This window comes from Mesoplodon bidens, assembly GCF_964165515.1.
Source record: "Mesoplodon bidens genome assembly, chromosome: 13".
Classification (NCBI taxonomy): domain Eukaryota; kingdom Metazoa; phylum Chordata; class Mammalia; order Artiodactyla; family Ziphiidae; genus Mesoplodon; species Mesoplodon bidens.
The window spans coordinates 32,628,481-32,645,190 of record NC_138169.1 but is presented as its reverse complement, the minus strand read 5'-3'; the positions used below and the strand labels follow the sequence as shown (position 1 = coordinate 32,645,190).

The window sequence follows — 16,710 nt, the reverse complement described above, 5'->3', positions numbered from 1 at the left end:
CCTTGGAGCTCAGGCCACACCCCCTGACGTAGTAGCTGCGCGCGGCCCTCACTTCCGGGGCGCACATCCTTTCCCGCCACGTCTAACGCTCGCGGGCCTGACTGGCCTGATAGACGACGCTTTCCGCATTTCAGGGCGTAGCTCGCGCCTCACAACGCTGACCTGGGAGGTGAAGCTCTGAAGAACTTTGCCCCGGGTTTCCCGGTCTAAGGAGAGGAAAGGGTCCCAGAGAACCATGAAACTGCTCAACCCGGCGGGGCCGAATATTCCATCAGGAGTCCAAGGCGGGCGAGGGCCGAGCCTCTGACAGAGAACGGCGGCTCCTGGGACTCCCGAGACCCGAGGCCGGGAGCGGCCCGTCCGAGGGGGCGGCCCGGCCGCGGAGGGGGCCCAGGCCCCGGCCACTCCGGCCCGGTCCCCGCGCCGGCCTCCGGCCGGTCCCCCAGTATTTCCTCCTCCCGTTTGTTTGCACCGTCCCTTCCGCGAGTAAATGACACCCACGGCCCCGTGACAGTGACCGGGAGGCGTGCACGCGCTGGACGCGGGCTGGGCCGGGGCTGCGGACCCGAGAGGGCGCCGGGGATCGAGGCGGCGAGGCTTCCAGGTGAGACCCAGGGTCAGGGAGCCAAACCCGGGCCGAGGCGGGGCTGCTCCGTGGGTGAGCGGGGGCCGCGCCCGGTAAGAGCCCGGTGCTGGCGGTGGGAGCTCAGGTTCGGCGTGGTCTGTCCGGTGCCCGGGGGACACGGTGGGGCGTCACCGGCTCTGCCCCAGGTGGACGCTGATGGCTGCTGAGCAGAGAAGTGGTCCCGGAGAGGTGACCTTTAGAGACCCTGGCCTTCGCTGGTGACCTCAGTGCAGGCCGTGTCAGGGGACCTTGGGGTGGATGCTGCATTGAGGATAGAGGGAGAAAGGGAGGCGGGGGTGGAGACAGCCCTCTAAGAAGCTCAGGTTTCTTAGGATTTGTTCCTCCCCTCCCGCGTCTCAGCACCTCTGCGCCATCTGTCCCTCCTGCCTAACAGCCTTCCAGTGCCACTCCAACCTCTTGCCCCCCAGCAGCAGACCCGTGCTTCATGCTCAGCCGTCAGACCTCAGCATCTCCATCACGTCCTCAGAGAAGCTTCCTCTGGCCCCCCAGAGGGCCAGGTTAGATCAGTCCTCCGAAGTCCCTTCAGGCTGCTAGGACAAAAATGCCATAGCCCGGCTGGCTTATAAACATCAGTTTACTTCTCCTAGTTCTGGAAGTGGAAGTCAGATCGGGGTGCTAGCGTGGTTTATAATCATATAGTTTTGAGATTTCTTTTAAAAACTTGATATATATCTCATTCATCCTACACCCTACACACTGGATTGTAAACTCTGTGAGGATGGGAGCGAATACCTGTTTTGCTTACCGCGGGATTCCTAACATCTAACATGGTGACTGGCGCGCGGTAGTTGCTCAGTATATTATCGAGGGAAGGAATGTTGTCTTTAACACCTTGGAAGTATAAGATCTTGTGGCTCCTTTCTTTTTTTCTGTTGTTCATTATCTACATTTGATCCCTGAGATCCATTTCTGTAATAAACAAAACTCCATCAGCATGACCTTGATTCATAATTTGGCCTAAAAATCCTCCCCTATAGATTACTTTTGGTCTAAGTCATCCAGGGAAAACTTCGTTTGTCAGGTCAGTGCTGCCATTCAGGAAGTAGGTAGCTGTTTCCAAAATTTTAAAACAACATTCGGATTACTTGTGCCTCCTTGTTATTTATTAGGTGGGGAAAGTGCCTGCATAGCAATAAATATTCTCTTAGCCAGCCTTATATTCCCCTCCTCCGCTTCTAAGCCCACCCCTTCCCAAGCCCTCAATATTCATTCCCTGGCATATTCTCCTGTTTTCTGCATGGGCGTGTTAGACAGGTCTGAGAAGAATTGTATTTATTTTTTAAAATTTTTAAAATTTCCTTCCAGAGTGTTTTGGGTCAGATCATATAAGCCTTCTATCTTTTCTTACCTGCTATTTGTACAGGTTTAAAATGACTACCCTGGGGCCTAGCCAGATCCTCAATCAATTAAAAATTCATTTCTCATCATTTCATAGACAGTAAGTTAATTGGAGAAATCTGAAACACATGGAAATTTGTAGTTAATACTGACATAAGCAGAGATTTCAATTACCTTGAATATTTCACTTAATGGAGAACTGCAAACCCCCCAGGTCCCTGGTCAGTCATGTAATGTGATTGCAGGGACGGTGTCTTCCCTGCAAGAATGTTCAGTGTTATAAGCATGCTTTGATGTAACAAATTCAAATGCCCATGTGGAATTTAAATTGAGCCTATTAATAGCCATAGGACTAAAGAGAGAGGATTTGTGTTGTCAACATTTTTAAATTATTTTTTACAACTTTATTGAGGTATATTAAGTACAGTTAAACAGCAGATATGTAAAATGACTGGTTTTGATATATGTATAGACCCATGAAACCATCGCCACTAACAAAATAGTCAACAGTTCCATCACCCCAAAAAGTCTCCTCATGCCAATTTGAAATCTATTCCTCTCTCGACCTCAGTCATTTTCTAGATTTTTATATAAATGATATCGTACAATATGTATTTTTGTGTAAGGCTTTTTTCATTCAGCATAATTCTGATATTTCTAAGATTCATCCATGTTGTTGATGTATCAATTGTTTATTCCTTGTTATTTCTATGTAATATTCCAGTATATGAATGTACCACACTTTATCAGTTCTTGTATTGATGGACATCTGGGATGTTTCTAGTTTTTGGCTACTACAAATAAATCTCCTAAGGATGTGTATCTATAAGTCTTTGTGTAGATATATGTTTTTATTTCTCTCTCATAAAAACCAAGAATAGAATAGAATGGACATGTGGTGGGTGTATATTTAACTTTTTAAAGAAATTACCAAACTTTTCCAAGGTGGTTGAACCATTGTATATTCCCACCAGCAGTTTACAAGAGTTACAGTTGCTCAATGTCCTTGTAAACACTTTGCCATTCTAGATAGTATATAGTTGAATCTTTTTGTGGTTTTAATTTACATTTTCCTAATGACTAATGATGATGAGTCTTTTCTTCTGCATTTGGTCATTCATATTTCTTCTTTTGTGAAGTATCCATTCATATCTTTTGCTCATTTTTAATTGGGTTGTTTGTATTATTATTGAGTTATAAGAGTTCTTTATATATTCTGGATACAAGAGCAGGACTGCTCCTGATGAATTATCTTTTGTTTTCTTTCATCTGAGAATGTCCTTATTTTGCTTTTATCTCTGAAAGATACTTTTTGTTGTTGTTTTTTTTTGTTGTTGTTGTTTTTTGCAGTATGCAGGCCTCTCACTGTTGTGGCCTCTCCCGTTGCGGAGCACAGGCTCAGCAGCCATGGCTCACGGGCCTAGCCGCTCTGTGGCATGTGGGATCTTCCTGGACTGGGGCACGAACCTGTGTCCCCTGCATCGGCAGGTGGACTCTCAACCACTGTGCCACCAGGGAAGCCCTGAAAGATACTTTTATATTTTCACTGGATGTAGAATTCTGGGTTGATAAACTCTTTTCTTTTTGTACATTAAAGATGTAGTTCTGCTATCTTCTGGCCTTTGGGATTTCTCCTGAGAAATTCATAGATATTTGAATCATTGTTCCTCGGTATGTAATGTGTGCTTTTTTCCTCTAGCTGATTTCAATAATTCTTCAATTATTTTTGGATTTTAGAAGTTTGATTATTGTGTTGAGGCATCGTTTTCTTTGAAATTTTTCTGTATGGAGTTTGCTGAGTGTTTTGAATCTGTAAATGTATGTATTTCACTACATTTGGGGGACTTTTTGTCATTCTTGATGAAAAAATTTTGTTCCAACCACTCTCTCTTCTGCCTATGGGACTCCAATTATGCTATGATAGATCTGTAGACGTTATCTACCTGACACTCTGGGGTTTTTTTCAATCTTTTATCTCTCTGTTTGTTATGTTGGATAATTTTCATTGTTCTATTTTCAAGTTTGCTGACCCTTTCCTTTACCATCTACATTCTGATATTGAGACTATCCAGTGATTTTTTTCACTTCAGATATTGTATTTTTCAGTTCAGTAATTTTCAGTCGGTTCCTTTTTCTATTTTCCATTTCTCTGTTGAGAATTTGTATCATTTCATTCATTTCAGATGTGTTTACCCTGACCTTATGTAGCATAGATATAATCATTGCTTTAAAGTTTTTGTCTTTTAGTTCCATTTTGAGGTTGGCATTTTTTTCCCCTTGAGAATTGGCCCTATTTTCCTGGTTGTATGTATCAATATGTTGAAAGATTTTGAGTTGTATCCTGGACATAACAAATGTGAATGTTATGTATTGTAGACCCTGGGTCCTATTATACGTCACTGAAGAATTGTTGATGTTTTGTGTTTTAGTAAGAAATCGACTAGGTTATGTTCAGACCATAAGTTCTATCCCACTTTCTGTTGGTTATATATCAACTAAAACACACACACACACACACACACACACACACACAAATGCATACCTTTCACTTGACTTCGGGAATTGCTATAAGTCAGCAATAATTCACTGTTTAAATTAAATTTAAATTAAATTTAAATTAAAGTGACTAATTGTCCAGTCACTTTACCATTTTAGGATTCCTCTCCTTTTTCTCCCCAACTTTACTCAATTCCAGTATAACAACAAGAGGAGGAAAAAGTGTTCTCTTTTAGGTTAGCCTATTAAGAAGTGCTTTCTTCAGTTCACTTCTGATCTCACCTAGAAGATTGAAAGATTTTCACAGAGTCTTCTGAGTTTGAACATTTTTTTCCAGCCAGACTTAGTGAGTTTAGCCTGCCAGATGATTTTCCACATTTTGCCTTTCTCACTCGTATTTTTTTCTTAAACTCCATGATCAATTTAATCAAACTTCAAAGGTACAGAATTACATTTTTTTAAATTTTTATTTTTTATAAATTTATTTATTTATTTTTGGCTGCATTGGGTCTTCATTGCTGCGCATGGGCTTTCTCTAGTTGTGGCGAGTGGGGGCTACTCTTCATTGTGGTGCATGGGCTTCTCATTGCGGTGGCTTCTCTTGTTGTGGAGCACAGGCTCTAGGCGTGCGGGCTTTAGTAGTTGTGGCTCGTGGGCTCAGTAGTTGTGGCTTGCAGGCTCTAGAGTGCAGGCTCAGTAGTTGTGGCGCACAGGCTTAGTTGCTCTGCGGCATGTGGGATCTTCCACATTAATTATGAATTAAGTTCATAATTTTTCTCAATTTACCTCCTGTCTGTGGAACCACCGTTCTCATTGTCCAAGCTCCCGATCTTTTACTGCCTAAAGCTAATGCACTGCTGGAGCCTCTAACGTTCCTATACACCTCTCTTGTCCTTTATCACTGCCCTGGTATCAGCCACCACTCAATTAGTGTTGCTCAACTGGCTGACTCAGGCTGCACTCTCCAGCTAGTTTATGATTTCAAATGCACCGTTTCATCACACCACTCTCCTAATGGAAAACCCTGACACTTCATAAGGCATTGCATCCAGTCTCCTTCCTACCTCCTTAACTTTTGGGCTCTCCATGATTAGGCCCCATCCACTCTGTTCTCTCTCCACCTGCCCGTTCTCCCACCTGTCCCCCATTATTCCTAACACTCCCCTTTCTTTCAGCTGGGCAGCTTAGACCCATGTGTCATGGTTCCACACCTCCTCTCTAGACCCAAACAACACCGTGCATAAGAAAGCACTTTGTAAATTGTCTGTGGCCCACAAAAGCTGCTTTTGCATTCTGCAAAGCCTAGTTACAGCTACCTCTTTAAACCTTCCCAGACCTGTCTTTCTCATGGTACCACAACTTAGCCCTTGATTTATAGTGTTCTAAGGTGAGAATACACATGCTTCCTGGCCCATCAATTCTAACAGAGCATTTAATCTATTTTCATCTCAATTTCTGGTTTGGATACTAAACTGGCACTTAATTCATAAGCCTGTGTTGAATATGGTTGTTCCATATCCAGTCACGTGTACATCATCCCTAATTATGATGCATCCTTTTAGAGATGGTTGTAGAGACAGATAATATAGGAAAATCAATAAGGTATTATATAAATCAGGCCTCATAAAGGTTATACCAGCTGTGTTAAATGCATTGGTTAGTTTTCTTTTTCTTGTTGCTGGTGTTTAATAGCTTGTCTTTAAACCAACTGATCCTTGCACTTTTTTTTGCCAGCAGGTTTGACTGAGGATTATATTTCACTGAGGATTAAGGTCAGTGTTATTTGCTTATCCAGATTTTCTCCTTCTTTTTGAGTCAATTTTAGTAGTATTTCCAAATATATGCCTTTCCATGGTTGGTATCATAACTACACCTTACAGGTAGAAGATTGAGGCTTAGAAACAGCACTGAAGGGCTTCCCTGGTGGCGCAGTGGTTGAGAGGCCGCCTGCCGATGCAGGGGACACGGGTTCGTGCCCTGGTCTGGGAAGATCCCACATGCTGCGGAGCGGCTGGGCCCGTGAGCCATGGCTGCTGAGCCTGCGCGTCCGGAGCCTGTGCTGTGCAACGGGAGAGGCCACAACAGTGAGAGGCCTGCGTACCGCAAAAAAAAAAAAAAAAAGTACCTAAAACCAGAGAACTATACACTTAAAAATGGTTAAAATAGTGGTTAAATAACTTAAAAAGTGGTTAAGATAGTGGTAAAAATGTTTTTTAAATAAATTTATTTATTTTTGGCTCTGTTGGGTCTTCGTTGCTGCTCGCGGACTTTCTTTAGTTGCAGCAAGCAGGGGTTGCTCTTGGTTGTGGTGCATGGGCTTCTCATTACAGTGCCTCCTCTTGTTGTGAAGCACCAGCACTAGGCGTGTGGGCTCAGTAGTTGTGGCACACGGGCTCTAGATCGCAGGCTCAGTAGTTGTGGCACACAGGCTTAGTTGCTCTGTGGCACGTGGGATCTTCCCAGACCAGGGCTTGAACCCGTGTCCCCTGCATTGGCAGGTGGATTCTTGACTACTGCACCACCAGGAGAGCCCCAGTAAAAATGGTTTTATGCTATCTATATTTTACCACAATTTTTAAAAACAGTGATGGATTAACAAACTAAGCAAATGCTTGGGCCACCAAAAATAGGTTTTGAAAATAATCTGATGTTTCAATAAAAGCATCATGGGAAAAGTATGATCTTCAGCAAGTTATATTGCATGTCTTTTAAGGTGTAGATTTAAAAAAATGTTTTGAATTATTTGGTAGGGAGGGAAGGGGTATCGATCTTTCTAGGCCCTTGGAGCCTGTAAAGTGGGATTGCCAGATTTAGCAAATAAAAAATATATGATATTGTGGAATAGTTAAAAACATGTTCATTGTTTATCTGAAATTCAAATTTAACTGGGTGTCCTGTAGTTTATCTGGCAACCTTACACTAAAGACCTGAATCCTGCCTTGCTGAGAGAGGTTAAGGAACCAGCATAAGGCCCTGCAGTGAGAGTCAGAGCCAGGTGTCTGAGCTGGAGCCCAGGTTCTTTACCATCATGGGGAGACAGCCAAACCAAGGGTGGCTCTACTCATGCTCTGTAAAGGCCAAAGGGGAGAGAGCTGGGTGCTCCCTTGAGGGGGTCTTCTAAGAGAGGCCTTGGGAATAGTTATAACCACGAAAGGCCCAAACTCTGCTTTAGCTTTATTAACAAGTGGGGAGGGGGAGAGAGGGGCAAAAGCCCATGGCAACTCTACAACCTGCTGTCTGTCCTGGTTTGCATCTTTTCCTCACCCAGTGTGATGAACCAAGGTCTAGAATGTCTGAGCCGTCATCTCCCGCTGTAGATGGTTTCCATAGAAACATGAACAGAAAGGCCACCCACGGCACAGTGAGGGGGCCCCTTGTGCATTTTCACTGCTGGGATGGCAAATGCCCTTTTCCTAATCCAGCTGTCAAGTGAGCTGCCTTAAGTCTGCAGTTGTCTGAATTCCTTAAATGGCCAGATGTTATAGAACAGACAGCACTCCCACAGTTGGCTGCTACCTTTCCTAATATCTTCATGCAGTTGTTTACTGGGAAGGAATTGCATCAGCCAGGAGGTGCAGATCGCTACAAGGGTTCACAAACATGAGCAAGGCACAGAAGGACAGGGCCCAGGACCACAGTTGTCTTCCTTGTTTATGAAATTAAAATCTCTCACAGAAATAGAAACTGAACCTATCACCTTCCATAGTATAAAAGCAGGTCATTTCTAAGAGTGGTAGAGACCTCTCTTCAAGTAAGCATTTGCAAAGTGGAGTCATTTTTCTGAAGCAAATGGAATAGTAGCCATTTTGACTCCAGCCACGGCTGCAGAGCAAAACTAAAATATGTTTGCAGGGAATTAAATGATCCTTCAGAGATCTTAGTTTAAAACTGCTTAGTTCGTTAAAATATATTTGTGGCTTTAAAATTTTCCTCCTTCTGGAATTTACACACATTCCCCCAGAAAAAGTAGCTGATCAAGGAAAACTGTCTCATCCCAAGGAGTGAAAATAAAATTAACAGTAAAAGAAGAGCTAACGAGTTATGAGGCCACTTTTTTTTTTCTTTCGTCTTGGAAAATACTCTGTTAGGTTAGGTCCTTACCAAACAAGGATATGTCTAGAGGAGGCTCTGCCTTCTTCCTGTGTTCCCTTTGCCCTGTGACTTGCTGGTGTTTAAAGTGCTTTTGGGGCAAACAGCTGGTGCCCTCTGCTGGAACGTACCCAGTAGTATTATTGAATACATGTTCTTTGTAGGAATTGGAGCTTAAAACTTTGATAAAGAAATGAAAGTATTCATACTCTGCTCTTAATCTATTATCGTCTATAGTGATATTTTATTTTTTAAAAGTTCAAAATGCAAAACATGAAATACTGTCAAGTAATCAATAGAATATTCAACAGTTTTAAAGTTTCATTTAAAAAACTTTAAAGAGCGAGCCAGTGAATTCAATTTACATTTTAAACTATTTAATAGAGGTATTTGTTGTACATGTGGTTTTAGTTTGACATAAACAAAAAATTTCTCTCTGGGAACATTTAACCTGAGTTGGAAACGAAATCTGAACTGTAAAGGTTTTAATTCACCAAATAATTCTCCTCAAAATATAAATGATGATTCCCAACTGAGGAGTTCCCCAAAGTTCAGGACTCAGTCCCAGGACAGGAATGAGGGAAAACTCCTTGTAGGTCAAAAGCTGTGCTGAAGTCATAGGATTGCACTTGTGGGCCCTTAATTAGAGTGAGTTTTCTCAAACAGCCCCGGAAGGAGGTCTGGCTGCTCAGGCAGTTTTGCTTTACATCAGCTGTTTAGGAAAGAAGAGAAGATAAATAGTGTTAAATTTTGCTAAATGACATAGGTAGCACAATAGGAACAAAAATAACTTCTTGTGGTTTCCAGATCAAAATTAGAAGAATATTTTTCTACGTAAGTGGCTTCAGTGATAGCAGAATTCATAGAAAACTATTAATAAACAATTTTAAGGTATAGTGACTTAAACAGTCATAGAAGGGATTTTTATTTTATTAACATTTGTATCAATTACTTGGAACATCTAAAATTCATAATTTGAATCCAGAAATCGATGTGAGAGCGTAAGACACATGTTTGTCCTCTAAAATGATTGCTGACCCCTAAAATGATTCCCAACTTGGGGGTCATCTGAGAAGATCTTTCTCAGTGAAGTCATCCAGCTTCCTGTACATCACATCCGATGTTCTCGGCGTCTCACCTAGTGATTGCCTTACGTGTGTAGATTATTTTAATTTTTCCAAGAATTCCTAGGAATCTGAAATAGACTTGCTAAAATGGTAAAGGATTGATCACCCAAGCCATGTATTTTTCTTCATCCCTATTCTATATCCACATGAACTAAGACTTTCCCCAGTGGCAATGCCCCTCAAAAGTGAATGAGCAGAGCAGACGACATACGCACCAGGATAGCCACCAACATAAATGGGATTGTTGGTGTCAGCAGAGGTAGACTGGGTGTGTAGACTTTCAGCTCGAACTGCATTCCCGTCGACAATCAGAACCACACGATGTCTGCTTTTGTTTGCCTGAAGTGTGTGCCATTTTCCATCACAGAGAGTATTGGGAGCTTTGGGTTCGTATGTGGCTGTTATCCTGCCAGCACCATTGTTAACGTGAAACAAGAGCTAAACAAACAATAGACACAGCAAATATCTTGGTGAATTTTTCCCTATTTAAGGAACACAGTCCATTCACATAATGTTCTTGGAGTGGAAAAAATCAGAGCATTCTTCTAAAAAGGAGGGCTAACTATGAAAAACAAACAATGGTTTTGAAAAATAGCCTCTTAAGGATTCTGATGCTATCCTATTCCCGGGGTTTCAGAATGGAAAATGGCCACCTCCATGGGAACAAGCCTGAGCCACGATCTTAGCATTGCATCCTCAGATCAGTGCCTCATTTTCAGCACAACAGGAGCCCCTGGGTTTACTGAGGGTGTCAGTTCCTATAGCACCTGTGAAGGAACATTTACTGACTCCCTTCTGACAAACCATAGATGCTCTACTACAGCAAGTGGTAGCACAAAAAATTGGAGACGTGCAGAAGGTGAGAGGTAAGAATTACGACTATCCTGTTGTAAGGTTCTTATGCTATATGTGAAGCTACTCATTTCAAGGTAGACTGTGACAAATTAAAGAGATACACTGTAAAGGCTTGGGCAGCCACTAGAAATATTTTTAAAAGAATAAATAATAAGCCAATAATAGAAGTAAAATATACAATACATAAGAAATTACATTTTTGCAACTGTTAACACTTCTGATAACATTTTTCAGATGTCACATAAAAATGTGCAAACGGGGCTTCCCTGGTGGCGCAGTGGTTAGGAGTCCGCCTGCCAAGGCGGGGGATGCGGATTTGAGCTCTGGTCCAGAAAGATTCCCACATGCCGCGGAGTAACTAAGCCCGTGAGCTGCAACTACTGAGCCTGTGCTCTAGAGCCTGTGAGCCACAGCTACTGAAGCCCGCGCGTCTGGAGCCCGTGCTCCACAACGAGAAGCCACCGCAGTGAGAAGCCCGCACACCGCAGCAAGGAGCAGCCCCCGCTCGCCACAACTAGAGAAAGCCCGCACGCAGCAACAAAGACCCAACACAGCCAAAAATAAATTAATAAATAAAATAAAAATTTTTTAAATGTACAAATGGATTAAAAAAATTTTCAAAATTCTTTTGAAGTACAGCTAAGAAAAGATGTTGGCTATAAGCCACAGTGCAGAGCGGCAGCAATAGGATGTAAAGGCACTTTTGTTTCAACATGAAGATAACATAAAGGGGGAGAAGAGGTGAAGGACTTGTGACTTTATTATATCCTCCCCACCCCCATTCTAGGATATCCTAGGAGCCAAAGTCCCAGTGGGGAGTAAGTAGGGAAATACGAGAAACAAGCTAATAAGTTTGGGAGAATCAAGAGACTTGTTCCTTGCCTTCCAGGAGGCAGTAAGTAGCTCAGGAAGAGTCAAGCATCATAATCCCACAACAACATGAGTTGACCACAGTGCATTAGGGAGAGAGAGGACCCGAGAGACCACCACCTTGACTCCCCATGTCTGATGAGTGGTATAGCAGACCTTCCCAAGTTCTCATCTGGTCCTCTGGGGATAAGGAAGTTATAGAAAACAATTATGTTTTTGTATTAAAAAAATTAGACTGTTGTGCATCCATCTTATGGAATACTCTGCAATAAAAAGAAATGAATTGTCATCGATATTCACAACAAACCTGGATAAACTGCAAGGAAATGAGACAGAGTGTAAAAAACCAATCTCAAGAGAATACATACTACATGATTTAATTTATGTAACAGCTGTGAATAAACAATCAGAGCGACAGAAAGCAGATCAGTGGTTGCCAAGGGTGAGGGACGCAGGGGGAGGGAGTCGGTGTGTATGTGAAGGGGGTGGCTTGAGGGAGCCTTGTGGTAATGGTACCATCGTCCTGATTGTGGTGGTTACATGAAGCTGCCCGTGTGATAAAATTGTGAAGAGCTACATACACTCTCGTAAACACGTATAACTAGCGTAACTGAATTAACTTCTGTGGATTGAGCCAATGTCAGTTTCATAGATTTGATGTACTAGTTATGCAGGATGCTAACCCTGGAGAAACCTAGGTGAAGGGCGCATGAGGACCTCCCTGTACATTACATTGCAGCTTCTTATCATCTATAATGATTTCCAAATAAAAAGTTAACAAATATTAGGGAGAGTGGGGCATTTGGTTGGTAACTTACTTTCAGATGGTTTTCAGGGGAAAAAAAAGTTTTTTGTATTGTAGTTGCAGTTTTGCTTTACATTTAATTTCAAAAGTATAAAAGATTATTTTTAAAAAGCTTTTTTAGGATTATCTATTTTTAAATATTAATCAACCTTTTCTCCATTCCATTAAAGTGAATAATTGGAAATTTGGTTCTAGATGTATCTACTGTTTCTTAACTGCTTTGTCTCTGACACTGGGGTGAGGCGGGGGGACCCCATCCAGACTCAGCACCCACCTTGCCGTTTACAATCTCTAATCCGATGGCATCCACTTTGGCGCTGCTGATGCCCAGGAGGACACCATTCTCTGAGGAGGTGCGAAACTCCAGTGTAATGTTCACATCTGATCGTACTTTGTAGCCTTCTTTGACTGAAAAACCAAGGAAGAGCCCCAGTTGGTGGTGAGGCCTGCCCTGCCTGGGAAGGCCCAGGCTCAGAATGGCCTCAGGCTGGGCTGGCTGGCTGTGCATCTGGGCTCCACCCCCACCAGCAAGTCATTTCCAACCCCCGAGCCTCAGCTTGCACTTCTGTAGGATGAAGCTGACTAGAGCCGAGGCAGGCACATCCTCTCAGCTACAGCCATGTGGGTAAAAAAATCACAAGGGATTTGATCCATGTAGCTCCATCATCATCTATCCAGGAAGAATGCACTTTATTTTCCCAATATCTATTTACTGGGTATGTCATTATTTGCTGAGTATATTAGTCAGAGTCCACACTAGGCTTTTTTTTTAATTGAATGAATTTTTCATTCAGGTGATAAAAAAGCTGAAATAGGTTAGGGATATTAGCAATAGCAGGCAGTTGTTACCATGCCCAGGGCTGAAGGGAAAATGGGAGAAGGTGGTGCTACTAGATCTTAGAAGCACATAGTGAAGGAAGGAAGCTTGCCGGCTTTTCCCCTCCCCGCTCCCAACCTCAGTCTTCCACTAGAGCCTTCCTGGAAGCCCAGGGCAAAGGAGCCCAGAAATTAGTTCCCTGTGATAGAAGAACAGGGGCCAGAGAAGCACGGTTCTGAGTGCAAACAGGAAGTTAACCAGCAAATCAAGCATCTAAAATGGGGAGAGAATGTAAGATGTATTACAAGGGCTAGTTCTAAGCCTTGAGGACTTTACATTCTAAGGCATTTTAGAGATTTACATTCCTCTACTTACAACTGATTAATATTTCAACAATCTAAATGGAGTTAATTTCTTCATCAAATCTGACTCACATTTGGCTGGCTGGTCCAGAGATTTTATGCTACTGATTTTGAATTCAAAGGTCCTAATTAACTTGGACAGGGAAAGTATGCCTTATGTAAATTTGGGGAAAGTACAGATGATACCAGCACCACATGCTGCACTCTGTCTGGAGTGGCACACCACCCCTGGTGGGAGGAAGCCATCTGGATAGCACGAGAGGTGAGAAGGCTTTTACGCTAGAAGCTGAGAAACCAGAATACACTAGAACACTTCACGAAACGTGGTCTTGCTGCAGCTTGTGCAGTGGGTCCTGTCCTATCATACAATTCTTGGATCCATATCATCTTAGGAGTGCAGGTGCGTCCCCAGAGATTTCTTTCGAGATTGTTGATTATACGTACCAAGGGCTGCATATCCACTTCCTTCAAAGAAAGTTCCTTCCTGAGCCGCTGCATAGCACCTGTTTACTGCAAATGCAGATACTGGGCTGTCCTTGTCCAGCTGTTTGCTGTTCACTGTCACCTCCCCCATGCAAGCAGGGATGCTGTGGGTGATCTAAGCCAAATGATGCAGGAGTAGATGATGGTGAGGACAACGAGAAAGGCAAGCACAAATTTTCCCTACACTTCAACAAAACACATTAAAATACTACCTTTCGGTTTTAAAAGTCTAATTGCCACAACACTTCACACGAATGTCTAACTTAAAGCTACTATAATGTAGTAAAAAGGGTTTTATATTATTTTGAGTAAATATTGTGGAAATCAAGAATGTGGGGTTTTCTAATCTGCAAATACAAATTTGCCAGACTTTCCTGCACTGTACTGGGGCTAAGTGGCTGTAGAAAGGGAACTGTTAACTAACCAGCAGGAAGGCTGGTTGGGCTTCAAGGAGGAGCTCCATCACACAATCTAGGAATGTGGTTTGAAAGGCATGCATCTTGCAGCCAAGCCCTGGGCCCAAACAAGATAATTTAAACATAAACATATTCCTCCACAAAACAAACACAACCACAGTAAAGGCAAAATGGGCCCAGAGAGAAAATGCTGCTTACATTTCCAATGTTCCTGGCCCTGTACTCGGAGGGAAGGCCTCCTAGGTACAACTTTCCTTCCACATCCAACGTGGTAGCATCTCCCACCGTGGTCACCATGGGTGATTCCTGGCCGTCAACCGTCATGAAGCCCTTCCTTTTAAAGTACTCTGTCTTGACCTAGAGCAATGTGAAAACATGCATAATTTCTAAGGAATCTGAGAAATAGCAGTAATAACCTGAATGAAATCCTAAAGGATGGCTCAGGTTTTCACACAGTTGGTGTTGAAAGGAGGCTGAGCCTGGAGCCGGTTAGAACACAGCATGCTCCAAAAACAGAAATATAGATCAATGGAACAGGATAGAAAGCCCAGAGATAAACCCACGCACCTATGGGCAACTAATCTATGGCAACGGAGGCAAGGATATACAATGGAGAAAAGACAGCTTCTTCAATAAGTGGTGCTGGGAAAACTGGACAGCTACATGTAAAAGAATGAAATTAGAACACTCCCTAACACCATACACAAAAATAAACTCAAAATGGATTAGAGACCTAAATGTAAGACTGGACACTATAAAACTCTTAGAGGAAGACATAGGAAGCACACTCTGACATAAATCACAGCAAGATCTTTTTTGATCCACCTCCTAAAGTAGTGGAAATAAAAACAAAAATAAACAAATGGGACCTAATGAAACTGAAAAGCTTTTAAAAAGCAAAGGAAACTACAAACAAGACGAAAAGACAACCCTCAGAATGGGAGAAAATATTTGCAAACGAATGAATGGACAAAGGATTAATCTCTAAAATATATAAACAGCTCATGCAGCTCAGTATTAAAAAAACAAACAACCCAATCCAAAAATGGGCAGAAGACCTAAACAGACATTTCTCCAAAGAAGACATACAGATGGACAAGAAGCACATGAAAAGCTGCTCAACATCACTAGTTATTAGAGAAACGAAAATGAAAACTACAAAGAAGTATCACCTCACACCAGTTAGAATGGGCATCATCAGAAAATCTACAAACAACAAATGCTGGAGAGGGTGTGGAGAAAAGGGAACCCTCTTGCACTGTTGGTGGGAATGTAAATTGATATAGCCCCTATGGAGAACAGTATGGAGGCTCCTTAAAAAACTAAAAATAGAATTACCATATGACCCAGCAATCCCACTACTGGGCATATACCCAGAGAAAACCATAATTCAGAAAGACACATGCACCCCAATGTTCATTGCAGCACTGTTTACAATAGCCAGGTCATGGAAGCAACCTAAATGCCCATCGACAGACGAATGGATAAAGAAGATGTGGTACATATATACAACGGAATATTACTCAGCCATAAAAAGGAACGAAACTGGGTCATTTGTAGAAACGTGGATGAATCTAGGGACTGCCATATAGAGTGAAGTAAGTCAGAAAGAGAAAAACAAATATTGTATACTAACGCATATATGTGGAATCTAGAAAAATGGTACAGATGAACGGGTTCGCAGGGCAGAAATTGAGACACAGATGTAGAGAACAAACATATGGACACCAAGGGGGGAAAGTGGCGGGGGTCGGGGAGTGGTGGTGTGATGAATTGGGAGATTGGGATTGACATGTATACTCTGATATGTATAAAATGGATAACTAATAAGAACCTGCTGTATAAAAAAAACAAAATAGGGCCTCCCTGGTGGCGCAGTGGTTGAGAGTCCGCCTGCCGATGCAGGGGATACGGGTTCGTGCCCCGGTCCGGGAGGATCCCATATGCCGCGGAGCGGCTGGGCCCATGAGCCATGGCCGCTGGGCCTGCGCATCCGGAGCCTGTGCTCCGCAGCGGGAGAGGCCACAACAGTGAGAGGCCCGCGTACTGCAAAAAAATAATAAAATAAAATAAAATAAAATAAAATTCAAAAATTAAAAAACAAAAAGAATACAGCGTGCTCCAGAGTCCTAGTCACAAGGACACAAATGCCATGATGTCAGGTTTGGCCCATTCATGCCACCCTGGGCTTGATTTACTTCTCGTCAAGCCAAGGACATTTCTGGTGCCTTTTGTTCATTCTACCAATGTTTGCTGAGTGCCTACTAAGTGTCAGACACTGAGTGAGGCCCTGGGGATATTTCCAGAAGCAGAAAAGGTCCCTGCCCGCAAGGAGTTTACATTCTGTGGGGCAGATATCAGACAGAAAGCAAGCTGGAAATCAAAGGGGATGATCCCACTACCGTG

General features: G+C 42.8%; 1 protein-coding gene and 1 long non-coding RNA gene across 2 annotated transcripts in view; one reads left to right on the top strand and one right to left on the bottom strand.

Moving 5' to 3' along the window:
• Nucleotides 1–72: 72 nt before the first annotated feature.
• LOC308627301 lies at nt 73–12,252 on the top strand. Its single transcript, XR_014017388.1, has 3 exons — nt 73–604; nt 6,218–6,252; nt 10,786–12,252. It is a non-coding gene; the product is annotated as an uncharacterized lncRNA (long non-coding RNA).
• Nucleotides 8,915–16,710, bottom strand: part of LAMA1 (laminin subunit alpha 1) — a gene marked incomplete at its 5' end in the record, with an annotated part of 155,412 nt that continues 147,616 nt past the window's right edge. The window contains 5 exons of the mRNA XM_081253245.1: nt 8,915–9,281; nt 9,912–10,134; nt 12,501–12,634; nt 13,850–14,003; nt 14,503–14,661. Of these exons, the coding sequence (XP_081109371.1) occupies nt 9,121–9,281; nt 9,912–10,134; nt 12,501–12,634; nt 13,850–14,003; nt 14,503–14,661 (831 nt within the window). The 3' untranslated portion in view covers nt 8,915–9,120. The remainder of the gene's footprint in view (nt 9,282–9,911; nt 10,135–12,500; nt 12,635–13,849; nt 14,004–14,502; nt 14,662–16,710) is intronic.